This window comes from Crocodylus siamensis, chromosome 2 (assembly GCF_052110815.1).
Source record: "Crocodylus siamensis isolate JL-2025a chromosome 2, ASM5211081v1, whole genome shotgun sequence".
Lineage (NCBI taxonomy): Eukaryota > Metazoa > Chordata > Crocodylia > Crocodylidae > Crocodylus > Crocodylus siamensis.
In genome coordinates, this window is record NC_143396.1 from 173,749,438 (window position 1) to 173,762,891 (window position 13,454).

Consider the following 13,454-nt stretch of genomic DNA (forward strand, 5'->3'; position numbering starts at 1 on the left):
CTATTCCAAGCCATTAATATCCATATTTTGAGCTGTTAATTTTCTTCTGATGTTCAGAAATTTCACTGGCGTTGAACTCTTATAACCTAAATTAAAGGGGGAAAAGGAGATACTCGCTGTGCATGAACAGGGACTAGAAAAGTGCATACAGTGTTCATGCTGGTTAGCCACTCTGCTATGTTCTCACTTCCACTGACATTAAAGAATGAAATCTAAGGGACACTTTAGATACCTCTAACCTGAGCCTTGCAAGAGCAATTCAAAGAAATGAGTAAAGACCCTGCCTGCCTATTTAGACAATGAGGAGCTACTGCTGTCAGAGAGTGAGTCAGGGCAAAGACATAACTTGCCACTACTGCGCCCTGGGCAGGAGCAGCAACCAGAGGTTTCCTGCTGCTTAAGATGCCACCACCTTTTTTTACTGCCATCATGAATTGAACAGCCATCTAGGTACCATTTTTGGCAGAAAAAAATGAGCTGTTGGCTTCCCAGAAGCAGCAAACCAATGACCATTGTTCCTGTAATGTGTGCAACTGCCACTGCTGCCCTGCCCTCCCCACTGCCAGAGCCAGGACCACTGCAGGGAAAGCGCAATGTAGGGGAGAGAGGAGAGGGAATGGGAGGGTAAGGTGCCAACTTAGCTGTATTCTGGCACCTTCCCTTAGGCAGCATTCAGGTCTCATGCCCTATTCGCCCACCCATCATTATGGTACGGTTTCAGAGAGCCTATAGAGTAGGGAGCCAATAGGAAGCACTAAGCACAGGGCTGTGTCTGAACTCCTGCTGCTCTCCAGGGCTTAGGTGTCTGACTCAGAGCTGCACGTTAGGCACTTCCGTTCAGTTGCGCCCACAGCACTAAATGCTTCTCTTAGAGTGGTCACACAGTAATGGCAGTGCCACTACTACCCACCTTTTTCACAGTGGTCTAATGGTTAGGGAAATAGTCCAGCAGTGAGAGATCTGAATTCTAGGGCCGTGTGTAGATGAAATGAGGGGCATGCATGCACAACACTTTAAAGCAGGTTAAATGCTTTTGCACTGCTTTAATGGTGTTGGTGTTTGCACAAGTTGACGGTGTATTGTGTAGTAATTCCAGCAGCTGTAGCAAATTTGGCAGCATGATACTGCTGCGGAGGGGAACACCAGTCCCCTCCACAACTCAGGGACTGCTCTGCCTGCCAACAGCTTGCCCTCCCCTCTGTGCTGGAGAGACAGGTAAGTGGGTGTGTGCATGACACAGGGGTTTAAAGGGCCCTAAATTGAAGCAGTGTTTTTAAAAACCCACTGCTTCAATTTAGGGCCCCTGTTTTGTCTTCACATGCCGTAGGTCATCAGAGTAAGGAGATTCAAACCAATGTCTTTCACATGCTTGGCTCTAACCACCATGCTATAGTGTGCTCTGGCACCCTTCATCCCAGCTGTTGAAGTTTGGCCATTGTGCAAGAGTGATGGGGACAGAAAAAGAGCATGCAAGAGGGTTCCTGATTCTGTAGCCAGTGGGTCAAGGTACTCAGCTAGGAGGGGTTATTTAGCGTCCTTATCCATTCTCCTAAGCTATTTTCACCACTTCCACCATTGTCTGTGATGGAGCCTGTTCTGAGAAGGGCACATGGCACTCTAGACCCTAAGGAACAGAAGTACCTAATGCATACCCTTGCATCAAAGCTCCACAGAGGGGTGGGTGTTCCGATATTCCCTGTGATTAGTGCTTCTTATTGCCCAGTTTTATGGGACTCCACATCCAGCATCTGGGCTTTCTGTTCAGAGGCACCTCACTCTCCCAATTGGCTGTACAGGGAGTCCATATCCCTGACTCTGTTACTTTAAATCACTTTCCTAAGCATAGACACACATTTTCAGACCTAAGTTGGAGGGCTGTAAAGTCCATCTCTGGAAGGATCTTGCCCTACAGCAATAAAAGTAATCACACATGTCATATCGGACCCACACACCCGCGGTGTGAAGATCCATCCTGCCAAGTCTGGGCTGCTGCTTTATCTCCTTCCTTGTCAATGCAGCCTTGAAAATGAACATTGATCCAAACCAAAAAGTAGGGTTGAACATCTCTCATGGATCTTTTCCTTGTGCTCCTAGTTCATTCATTGTGTCTTTCCCTTGCAGGTCAGCCTAGGCTTGGTGGGAGGACTGAGGCCAATGCCAGACAAGCTCTTCCCCAGTATTTTATTTACTTCATAGCAATGTGCAGTCCACTGAAATAATAAAACCATAAAGAAAAGCATACTGGTCCCCAGTTCTTAGGGCCATGAGAGCAACTGGAAGAACTGAGCTAAGAACCTTTTTACTGTTCCCATGCTCTGCAACAAGTATCACCATTGTCACTGTCACTAAAAGACCACATTGCCCTGTAGTTCACACAGCCTGCTTCAAAGTTGAAATTCACTACTGATTTGGTACTTTCTTTCCAATTCAGGAAGGTACTTAAGCACATACATACACATAAGCGTGTGTTTCATAATAGGTACAGTGCCTGAGCATTCTGCTTGAATAGGAAAATTTCCCTAAATTGCAGATCCAGTCTGTTGGACATCTTGACATGAAGCACTTGCTATAGTGGACACACACCACTAACCAGAGGTTGGGCAGAGGTAGGTTCCCTGCCAGGAAGTGGGGGAAAGCAAGCTAAACAGGGAGAAGAGAAGACACCTGTGTTGTTGCCACTTCTGTGGCTTCATGCAGCAATCAAAGAATAATTATGTGATATTACAATCTCCAGGCTACTCCCTTAGAGCTACTACAAAAATCATATTTGTCTGGAAACCAAAATAATCCCTGTGCTGTTGTTGCGAGACTGTGTCCAAAATAGGACGTATTTACGGGAATGGCAAGTATTTAAGCACAATGGTATCACATCACCATGGTGTGGCACAGCATTGCAATCCTACTTCCTGTCTGTATATAGTGGCATGCTCCACAGGAGTGATTCTCATGTCACCACCTAAGCATAATTATTTCTAGCTGACTGCTTCTACTGGTAAATTGAATATCACCCTCAGCTCTGAACTTCACCTTTCTACCTGCTTTACGTATGTGTACAAATCTACTTGCATGCTCCTCCACCAGTGTCCGTGAATGAGACTGCTACCACTCCAATTCAGAGAAATATTTCTCTCTGAGTGCCATGATTCCTGCCTTCCCTTCTCTCTTTTCTTTCTCCTATCCTAGCTCTGAGGACTTCAGGATGTGGCCCAGATTGCTGCCTGCCTTTTTGCAAATCCAAACTTAAAATCTTTCTTTTAAATTTTCCTTTCATATAAGACAGTGTTTTTCAAACTTTTTGGGCTGTGTACCCCTTTACCTTTACCCATTACTGCTTGTGCCCCCTACACCCAGTATATCCCTACACATTCATTCCTTAGGAAGAGTGCCGACACCGGTGTCAATGTGCAATAATGCCATTATTCACCATGTGTTGATCAATCAGAAGTTCCACCTCCATTATTATTAGGCACATTACCCATGGCAGAGCACCACATATAACTGATTTAAGAGCTAATTGAATCCCTTGTGTAGATGTGATGCAGGATTTGCCAGTATATTGTGCATAGCCTTGAATCACTCCTGTGGATTTCAGTGCTTCACTTGGAGCAGGGAGTGGCTAACTGGGAATTTTGGAAAACATTGCTTTTGGTGTATTCTTTGGTGTAATCAGATTTATACTGAGTTTGCAAAGCAAGGGATGGATTCTTAACTGCTACAAATTATCTAATTGAGCGATGACAATTTATACCTCCTGGACATTTGCACCCTAATGTTTTAGAAGTTTATCTATAAATGCATCTAACAGAGGTATTTGTCAAAAACGTATTTTAAAAAATTACTTTTTAAAATTGCATTCAAGTCCTCTAGGTCAAACTTGTAATATTGGTCTTCATCATCAGAAGCATATCTCCTGCCATCTATTAAAGAAGAGAGAGAGAGAGAGAGAGAAGAGAAAGTTAATAATATTGTCACAACAGCATTTAGAACAAAAGAGCAGTAGAGATGCTTTACTATATGTTCAGCATATGTATAGAGGGAACCAGACTGAATCAAAGATGTCATAGTTTCATAAAGAAGTAAGGCTGGAAGGGTCCTACAGAGGTCATCTAGTCCAGTGGTTCTCAACCTTTTTTCTACCGGGAACCATTTGTAAACATCGATGGCCAGTCTTGACCCAGTACCTCTCACCCCCAATCCTCTGCCCCCTGCCCTCAGGCTCCAGCCCCCCAAATGTGTGGGGCAGGGGGGCCCTAAGCAGCCCCTTGCAGGCTAGAAAAACCCATGCTTTCCCATGTTTTTCTCCTTTAAAGGAGAATCCACTTAAACAATGTATTGATCTGTTTTTAAAGTTTGTTTACAACCTGTTAATATATTCTTGTGACCCACTTTTGAGTCACAATCCACAGGTTGAGAAATGCTGATTTAGACCAACCCCCTGCTGGGGGTGTGAGCTGATACTGAGTTCCTCACTCCCAAATGCAGACACTGACTCCATCTTTCACCAAGCACACGCTAAACCCCTCTGGTCGTGGCTTAGGTAATCCAAAGATCATTGCAATGAACCATTGGTTGAGCCTGTGATGACTGCAGAATGCGTTGTGGCTGTACACACACAGCAGCTGTCCAGCATTTATACCAATTACTGGGTGCCTATTAGGCCTGTGCGAAGTGGCTAGTATTCACTTCAGTTTTGGATTCAGCCAATCTGGGGCACAGTGATTTGATTCGGTGATTCAAATCACTGTCCCAAATTGATTTGGCTGAATCTGATTTGAAGATTTGCCCACCACTGAATTGGCTGAATCTCTGAATTGGCCTCATTCCCTGCCCACTCTCCCAGCCCCGTGAATGTCTGCCCTGCCTGACCCAGCACCCTGCTCTTTGAAGAAAAAAAAAGCCCCGACTCACTGGGTCCTGCCAGGCAGGGGGTGATTCCTGTTGCCCCACACTGCATGGGGGGGGCTCTTCCACGAGCCCCCAGAAGCCCCAACAGCTGCTGCAGCAGGCAGTGAGTGCAGGGCTTTTTTTTTTTTCCTTAAAGAGCCGGGAGCTAGGAGAGGCAGGGCAGCCATGCAGCGGTGCTGGGAGAGCGGGCAGGATCAGGGAGCTCATGCAGTGTATGGCAGTGGGGGCAGCAGGGATTGCCCCCCTATCTGGCAGCAGCTGGTGAGTTGGGGCTTTTTTTTAAAGAGCCAGGAGCTGGAGCTGGGCAGAGCAGCCATGGGGGTGGGGAGCAGGCAGGGGTCAGAGAGTGCTATGGGGAGCTGGGGGAACAGGGAGGGGATGAGGCCTGGCAGGGGCCCCCCATGGTCCCCTCCCCCATCCTCCAGCCCTTACTTACCAGCATGGAGTCAGGGTCCAGCTCCCTGCTTCAGCAAGCGGGGACTGCCCAAATCGCCGAAGCTCTCCGAATCATTTCCAAGTCAATTTGGAGAGCTTCGAATCAATTCAGACCTTTTAATAGGTCTCCTGTTTCAATTTGGATTCAGAGATTCAGCCACCAAATCGAGTCAAATCTTCTCTGAATCGAATCAGCACCCAAAGCTTTGCACAGCCCTAATGCCTAGATCCATGCTGTAATTGCAGTGCATCAGAGAAGACTCAATCTGTGTCTTATTTGTTAGTGTCCCCACACTGAAAAATGGTGATACGGGTTCTTTAACAAAAGCTTATTCAACAAGCTTTACTTAAAGTGCCCTCCTCCACCCCTGCTGCCATTTTTCAGCTTGTGTACACTGATTCATATAACACTCTGGGCACTTTTTAATTAGAGTGGCTCTTGGAGCTGCTCTAATTAAAGTGCCCCCCCCGCCGTCTCCCCCCCACACTCCCAGAGCACATGTATAAATGCCCACCATTTGTAACATCTGAGACAGTCCAGTGAACTAGCAAGTGTTTCATCAACTTATCAAATGGGCAACAACTACAGCAATTATTCTCCATGTTTTTAGACTTGACTAGAGCCTTTCACTAGAGGCACTTCTCCATAACTGTTGTAAATTAAGCAGCATCCTGTTTCAAAACTCATTTATTACAGTGCTTACTTCCTTGTTGAGGTGCTGGGCAATTGGGGCAGGGTGGCAGCCAGGCAGGGAAGAGCCTGAGCCTGAACTTATCTCCTCATACTTTCTGGCACCCTTTAAAAAATCTTGCAGCACTCCAGTGTGCTCCAGTGCCCTGCTTGAGAATCCCTGATCTACAGTAATCATCACAATTGTACCTTTGGAAGCTCCTCCTTTATCTGCTAGGAGCAATGAGTGAGGTCCTTTCTTCATCTTCAAGTTCCCTATGGTGGGTGGCCATTTTTAGCCAAGGGAGCAAGAACGTTTGAATGTCAGACCTAGTCAGAGTAGTTAATATAATTACACATAATTACAGTGGCCTAGAACTTGAGGGAGGAAAGACTTTCAATATTATTGTGTTCCACTTCACTGCGGTGACTTTAAGAATAATGAAATGTGACGTTCTGCAGTGAAATACTAAATAGTCTCACAAGTTGGCAGATATTGTGTAGGGGTCTATCTGTGAAAGTTTTGTGACCCATGTCTATAAAAAGAATTTGGGAGCGACAGTTGTGTATAGTCAGTTATTCCTATGCACTGTAAGGATATGTCCCTAGAGACAAGACTCCACCTTTTTTTATTTTCTAAAGCAGTATGCTTGTCTGTGACAGTACTGGTATAGAAGTAGGCAATAGTGAAAAATCATCATCTATAACTGCTTCATAAAAAGAGGTTAAAGGAAATCTGTGATCCATTAAGTGGCTCTTATGTAATGGGAGTACAGTTTGTATATTTGTTATGTAGGGGATACTGTATGTGGAGAGCAGAAATGTAGAAAAAGGCATGAATTTTCAGAGCTATGCACAATCATTGATTTGGGATGCAAGGATGGGAGCAGAGTTAAGGTTGGCTGTGAATTCGTAAGTGAAAACGTAAAGTGTTTTCAATTTTATAAGTTTTCAACAAACTCAGAATTTCTTAGCTTGCAAACTTTTTTTTTTCTGTAGCTGCAGCGTTCTTACTAGATGCTGCTTGAAATAACAAACAAAATGACTGCTTGAAATTTGCTGTAAAGGGGGCATTGCAATTTGGAAAAAGGATGCCTGGCATTTCTGGGATCAAAACCTAGATAGTTTAAAAACAGTGCCAGCTCACTGGGCAAGATACCTTCCTTGCCTAGTGAGTTCCACAGGAGGCCAGTTAGTACATGTGAAGATTATAATAGTTGCAATATCTAGACAGAATCCTAATATTAATTATCTGCAGACTGTAGAGGCTATACCATAGTCACTGTAATAGTTCCTGTAATAGGAGTCCTTAGAGTTGTCATAACTCCCCAGCAATATTCCTATGGCATTACTTTCTAAAATAATAGGCCCATATTCAGTCCTGATTCTGACAGAATTTGGGGTATTTGCAGCTTAGTTATTACTTATTACAAGTCATATTATGTGACCCATCTGAAGACCTCATAGTGCTAGTCAAGAGAAATAGAGCAAAAGTGATTTTTAAGCTAGAGCTCTATTTCCCTTAATCCTAGGCAAGCTGGTACCCTGGCACCAATAAGAGTAGCTTCAAGGCTGTCCTAACCTGCACCAGCTGCCAGAAGTCCTAAATGCTCCTTATGAGAACCAGGGATCATTGGGGAACAGGAAAACTGTGCTGAACCACTCCTGCAGCAGTGATCTCTGCACTGGACACAGGGAGGAAGAAGAAGGAAGAACCTTTATGAAAAGGGTGACCACATGTCCTAGTTTGGCCAGGACAGACCTGGATTTTGGAGACCAGTCCCAGCCAGCATGAAAATTTAAATGAGTATCCCAAGCATGGGGCACTGTCGGGGAGGGGGAGCAGCACAAGCTGTGAAATAGGAAATCCTAGCAGACAGCAAAATTGCCGTAAAATAGGTTAGCTTGATTCATGGAATGATCATTAAAAAGGGGAGATAATTGTTAACATCTGTGAAGTAAAAAAAAACAGTGGCTCATTAACAGACCATTGACCCCTTTAGCTGCCTGAATAAGTAATATCAGAGCTACACCATGTTGCCTCACCCCTGCCTTTGCCTGCAGACTTGGGGAGGGGCAGGGAACATGGGGGGTGTTCTGGATTTCACATCTCATATGGTCACCCTAATTATGAAGGTCCTATCTGTGAATCCCTTTACATTGGGGAATAGTCCTGTGAATGGTTAAAGCAGCCTCAGGGTCATCGTGCATGCATGAAGTAAAAGAAAAATTATCCTAGTGTAAGGGAGAGTCTGGGCCCTCAGCGCTAATGTACTCCAGAAATATTTTGGTTTTTAACTTTTAATCACTCTCAGGTGCCCTCCCTTTATCAGTGTCTCAACCCCATGCAGTCAAAGGGAAAATAAAACTTTAAAAAAATGAATCAGAGTGGAATTTATGAATCCAGAGACTTGACAGTAATTCTCAATGAACTCTCTGCTTACTGCTATCTGGAAATATATTACTCCCATGATATCACATGCAATATTTCTCCAAGATGGAAAGAGCATTTCAGATGTAGTCAGCTACATCCCATGCAAATGTCACCTGGATAATATCTGCAGATACTGAGTAGGTGTTCTATAAAGCCCCAGTACCTTTTATAGTACCTCAGCACAAATGTCTTGTTAGAGGTGCCGCTGATTTTTGTGACATTAAGTTATCTGATGATAAGAAAATGCCTTTGCCCATAAATTGTTAGCTCATGTCTTTCTCCATTCTATAGACTGCTCTGGGAATCAACAAAACAAAATACCTGCTTATTTATTGCACTTTAAAATAGCTGCATGAAATCTTAAAACCTGCACTGGAGTGCAGGAGTCCTGTTACAGTCAGGCAGACATTGGAATGAGGGTTCATTGTTTGTTTTAAGGACTAGACACTAGGACAAAATAGGTTTTAAAGTACACAATGCAGTCTATTTTTGCCACATGCCATCAAACTGGTTTGAGGCTGACTATAAACAAGGACGTGCAAATGTGCAGATACGGAAGTTAGGAAAACAATCTTAATTTTCTATCAGTACTGTTGTACAGTTTTTCCAAAAGGCGCTTGCTTATAAACAAGATGTTGTTTAAAATAAATGGACATCAGGTGAAGTTATGACAATGGCATTAATAGAAAAAATAACATTTCTCTTGTAATAAACTTTGTACATAATACAAACATCGTTGACAACATGCTGGTGTCAGTTTATCCTTACACAGCATATTTATTTGCATAAAATAGGCTAATGCAACTTTCATACTGTAAATAGCTTTATTAACTAGCTAGTATGTTTTTACCTAAGGTGGTGTGTTTAAAACTGCATATTACTTCATTGTCATAAATCTAATTTTTAATCTAACTAAGCATATATTCTTACTGCAAAAATTATATGCTAGTGCATTTAACTTACATCGTCCTTTGAGGTATAGCATTGACTGTGGGCCCCAATTTCTTGCTATTAGTTTACTCTGCAAGTTGCGAAAAGAAAGTAGGCATTATTTCACTGGAAATGAAACCTCTCATAAAGTGCTATAGAGGCAATTTTCATCCAAAGTTTACCTTTGGAGCACACCAAGATTCAACTATAAGAAAAACCATGAAGATGGCACAGATGCAAACCACTGCAGCTTTAGTTTTCTGTAAAAAAATAAGAACAATATTTTTGGAGATCAATGATGCAATTTTGCTAATTGCATCATTTTCATGATGCAGTTAGCAATATGGAGCAGATAACAGTATCAATCAAACTTCATGCATACACGGTAATCTCCTTACCATTTTAGCACGTCTGTTGTCACTCCCTTCTATCATCCAAATACTGTCAAGGATTTGGTTTGCCACACTCACTTGTAAAGAGCTTTGAGTAGCTGATGATCAGAAAACATGCAAGTTCAGTTGGTCATGTTTCTTTCCAGCAATCTGTTTTACAAACAATAATGCATGCATACAGATTAGAATGCAAGAATTAGACATACAGTATTTACCTTCCTTCGTGATCAAAGCAAGAAAATTATGTGTCAGGCTCTTTTATACCAGGGGAGCTAATGACAGTTGTCCCCGTGAGATCTGGAAACAACCTGTGCCCAAAGGGAAAAAAATACAACACAAAAGTTGACTAAATGTCAAGCATTGTCAGTAGGTGGTGCATACATGCAATCTGCATCTTCTGTCCTATTTGTACCACACAAACATCTGTCTATGGAGAGAGTTAAGAAAAAGTGTCCATTGTTCTTTGACTATTATACAAGCACTTTTCCAACACTTTTTTCTTTTATTTAGTTATTTATGTAGTATCACAGTTCTCCTTTTATAGACACAGATTTTGGTTTTTTTTTTACTTGGATGCACTGTTCCAGCCCTTCAGTGCAGCCATCATATGTCTTTAATGCCATATTATATAAAAGAAACATTATTATTTCATTTACTTTGTAAATTTACTTCAGTCTTTAGATCATTTGATTGAAAAAGCAATCATTTTATATGTAGTCATTTCAGAGATTCAGCTCCATTAAGAAATGAACTAGTTCCTGTTATTTCTGTTCAAAGAACTTAATATCACTCTGTTTATTTTTAAAGTTTTTAAGTTTAATTGCAGTAAGATGAAAAGTAAGAAAGGATAAATTAATTTCTTACATACACAGGACTTTCCAGAATTAAAATATGTTTCTGCCACAAAGGAGAGAGGTTGAATCATTGTAAACCAGTAAATGAAAACAAAGTTAAGTAGTATAGCAAAATATTCTGGACAGAATAAAAGAAAATTAAAGACTGAAATTCAAGAGAAATTGTAGACTGTAGGATTTTATTTCCATTCTTCTTTCTCTCAATGTTAGCTGAAAAATGAGAGATTTGGTGTTGGGGTTGTGTGCACACTTTTCTCTTTGAATTTTCAGCAATTAAATATTACATATTGTCTGGTTCTCATTTACATGGAAGCCACTTTTATACTGCTCTACCGGTGTAAACAGGTTTTAAGATAAGACAAAATATCTGTGAAGGCCTTTCTACACCACCAGAGTGATAGAAAATGTTCTCAGTGTAAGAAGGAATTGGGCCTATTTTTGTTGACTGTAAGATAACAAGTTAGAGTCAGATCTTATGCTCCTTGATCACATAAAACTCCCCTTGATGTTCACTGAAGGTTGGAAGAGTCTTCTTAAAACAGTCCTAAGAGGATTAAAAGTAAGGGTATACCAACTTTGGCCCTAATTTATACCATGTGCAATCACACTAAATCAGCATATTGCCACCTGGATTCAATCCTGCACTGGATTCAATCCTGAATATTCAGAAGCTGTGGAACCAAAAAATGGAATGTCAGTGCATGAGCTGACAGATCCACTGTATTCTTGGTTAGAATAAAGTAGGTAATGTGAGTGATGCAACAATTTGCGTGATATTTAGTTGTACGTATGAGCAGACCTGTTTAAAAATTCTAACTTCACTGAGGCCTCTGACACACTAATGTTGGGCAAGGGACAGAAATTCTACATAAACTGGCATAAGTGATCTTAGACCAGTTCAAATCTGTAACGCTACAGAAATTCAGTGCACATAACCTGCTTTCAAAATGGTTGAAACCAGCATAAGATAAACCTGGATGGGTGTGGTATCAGATTTAACTGATTTCACTTAAATCGATTTATTGAACTTCTATCCCAGATCCCCTCCAAATACAAGTTAACTCACAATTCCCCAGCACATTGCACCTCCCCTGCAAGGCCCCACCTCCTTGCAGGGTGAGCAGGCTAGCCTTGTCCCAAGCTGTCTGCTGCAGCAGATCAGGGGAAGTACTCTAGCACCACCCACCCCTCGCTTATGGCCTAGACAACAGCAGGCATGTGGCTGCATTTTGGGAATCAAAAGTGAATGTCTGGTCACTTGCTTATTGGTTCAGTCTACACAGTTTAGACTAATGGGCAAAGATTTTATCATTTCAACCTCAGGCTTTTTCACTGTCCGTGCTTAGCTGTAAGGTTCAATTCATGTGTTAATTGCACCATAAATAGTAACAGTGCTATATGTGCAGCTGATTTATGCTACCATGAAGTAGCAAACCAGCCACAAAGATATTCCACATATTGTGTTGAATATCCTTGTGGCTTGCTTGTATGGCATCATAAACTGAACGTGTAGCATGTCCATGGGCTCACAGGGGAACCTGTGGGTTTGCAGCTCCCAGATGGCAGCGGCTTAACTTGGGATCTGATCCCTGATCCCAACAATTGTCTCCTGACATGCATGTGTGGCATGGCAGAAGGCACAAGTGTTCAGATCGGGGATCAGATTGCCTTGTGCCATTACGTGAACATCTGTCAGCATCCTGCCTCTTCCTTACACTGGCTGTAATTGTCCTGCAGTTAGGGACCAGTGTGGGTGTTAGCAGATTTAAATAACGGGAGGAGTTCCACCACAGTTGCATACAAGTGAATCATGGTACCGTGGTACTTGGAGCTCTCTTTCTTCTGCTGTGCATTTGGAGCAGCGGCCAGGGGATCTGCAAAAATTGCAGACTCCTCAAATCTCACTCCTGTATGTATCCTTCCTCATCTCTGCCCTCAAATAGTGACCCACAAGTTGGGACACAAGAAACAGCTCCAGGGCATGACACAAAACAATGCACAGAAGTATGGATCCCCTGCATGGACTCTCAAAATCCTGCCCCTTCATTCCACACCCTGGTCCGTATGCCTAATGGGCCCTTCTCACCAGGTGTCCAGTTCAGCACAACATATATACACATCCGTAAAAGTAGGCAAATACAAAACGTCACTCCCCTCCTGCAAAACACACCTTTAACTATAACCTCAGTTGGTACGGTTGGGGAGCAGTATCTGCTATTTAAAGTATCTGCTATTTAAATGCATACATTCAAAAGCCCTTTCTTGTGCATCTTCATCTGAATAATCCATAAACATGTAGTCAATAGCTGGGCTTTGTTTTGCTTTTTTTTCCTAGTTCCCTAATTATCTTGCATCAAAGCTATCTGAATTCAAGACTTTAAAGTATGAATGTGTCTCCTTCAGGTCTAACATTGTTAATATTATGACAGATTGTATCCAATGCCGTCTTTCTGTAGGGCTTATTATATGTAATGCACTCCATGCTTTTTTTGGCTTTGTTTTAACCAAATGATTTGCTTTTTTCTGTGTGTTCAATTACCACTTCAGGGATGTTACCCTGTGTGGCATAAAAAAGGCTAATTGCTGCCAGAATTTGAAATAACTCATTAAAACTACTCCCAGAACAAATAGGCTGAATTTTATACCTATTCACCACTCCAAAACAGAGGTTACATTTGTAAAAGTCTGATTGCTTACTGGCTTTACATACATTTCATTAGAAAAGTATATGTGTATTTAATTTGTTTTCTTAATTTAAGTCTCATGTGGTGCTCTGAGCGGGTTAGTATAATTTTAATTTCAATAAATCAACCTTATTAAAATAGTCATTATGG

General features: G+C 42.1%; 1 protein-coding gene across 1 annotated transcript; it reads right to left on the reverse strand.

The window, feature by feature from the left end:
• On the reverse strand, positions 1 to 9,815 carry LOC149871350 (spexin prohormone 1-like). The gene is made up of 5 exons (XM_090034916.1): positions 9,773 to 9,815; positions 9,557 to 9,634; positions 9,408 to 9,465; positions 3,840 to 3,917; positions 1 to 86 (listed from the first exon to the last, which is right to left on the reverse strand). Exons 1-5 carry the CDS (start codon positions 9,806 to 9,808, stop codon positions 1 to 3), a joined length of 336 nt encoding a protein of 111 aa, XP_089891042.1. The 5' UTR covers positions 9,809 to 9,815.
• Between the last annotated feature and the right edge of the window lie 3,639 nt (positions 9,816 to 13,454).

Excerpts from the sequence above, each read along its gene's own strand:
- LOC149871350 (XM_090034916.1), bottom strand. The coding sequence starts at position 9,808 with ATGATAGAAGGGAGTGACAACAGACGTGCTAAAATG. Across the intron at positions 9,635-9,772 it reads ACAACAGACGTGCTAAAATG|AAAACTAAAGCTGCAGTGGT; the intron begins GTAAGGAGATTA and ends ATTTTTTTACAG. Across the intron at positions 87-3,839 it reads CTTGAATGCAATTTTAAAAA|GTTATAAGAGTTCAACGCCA; the intron begins GTAATTTTTTAA and ends CCTTTAATTTAG.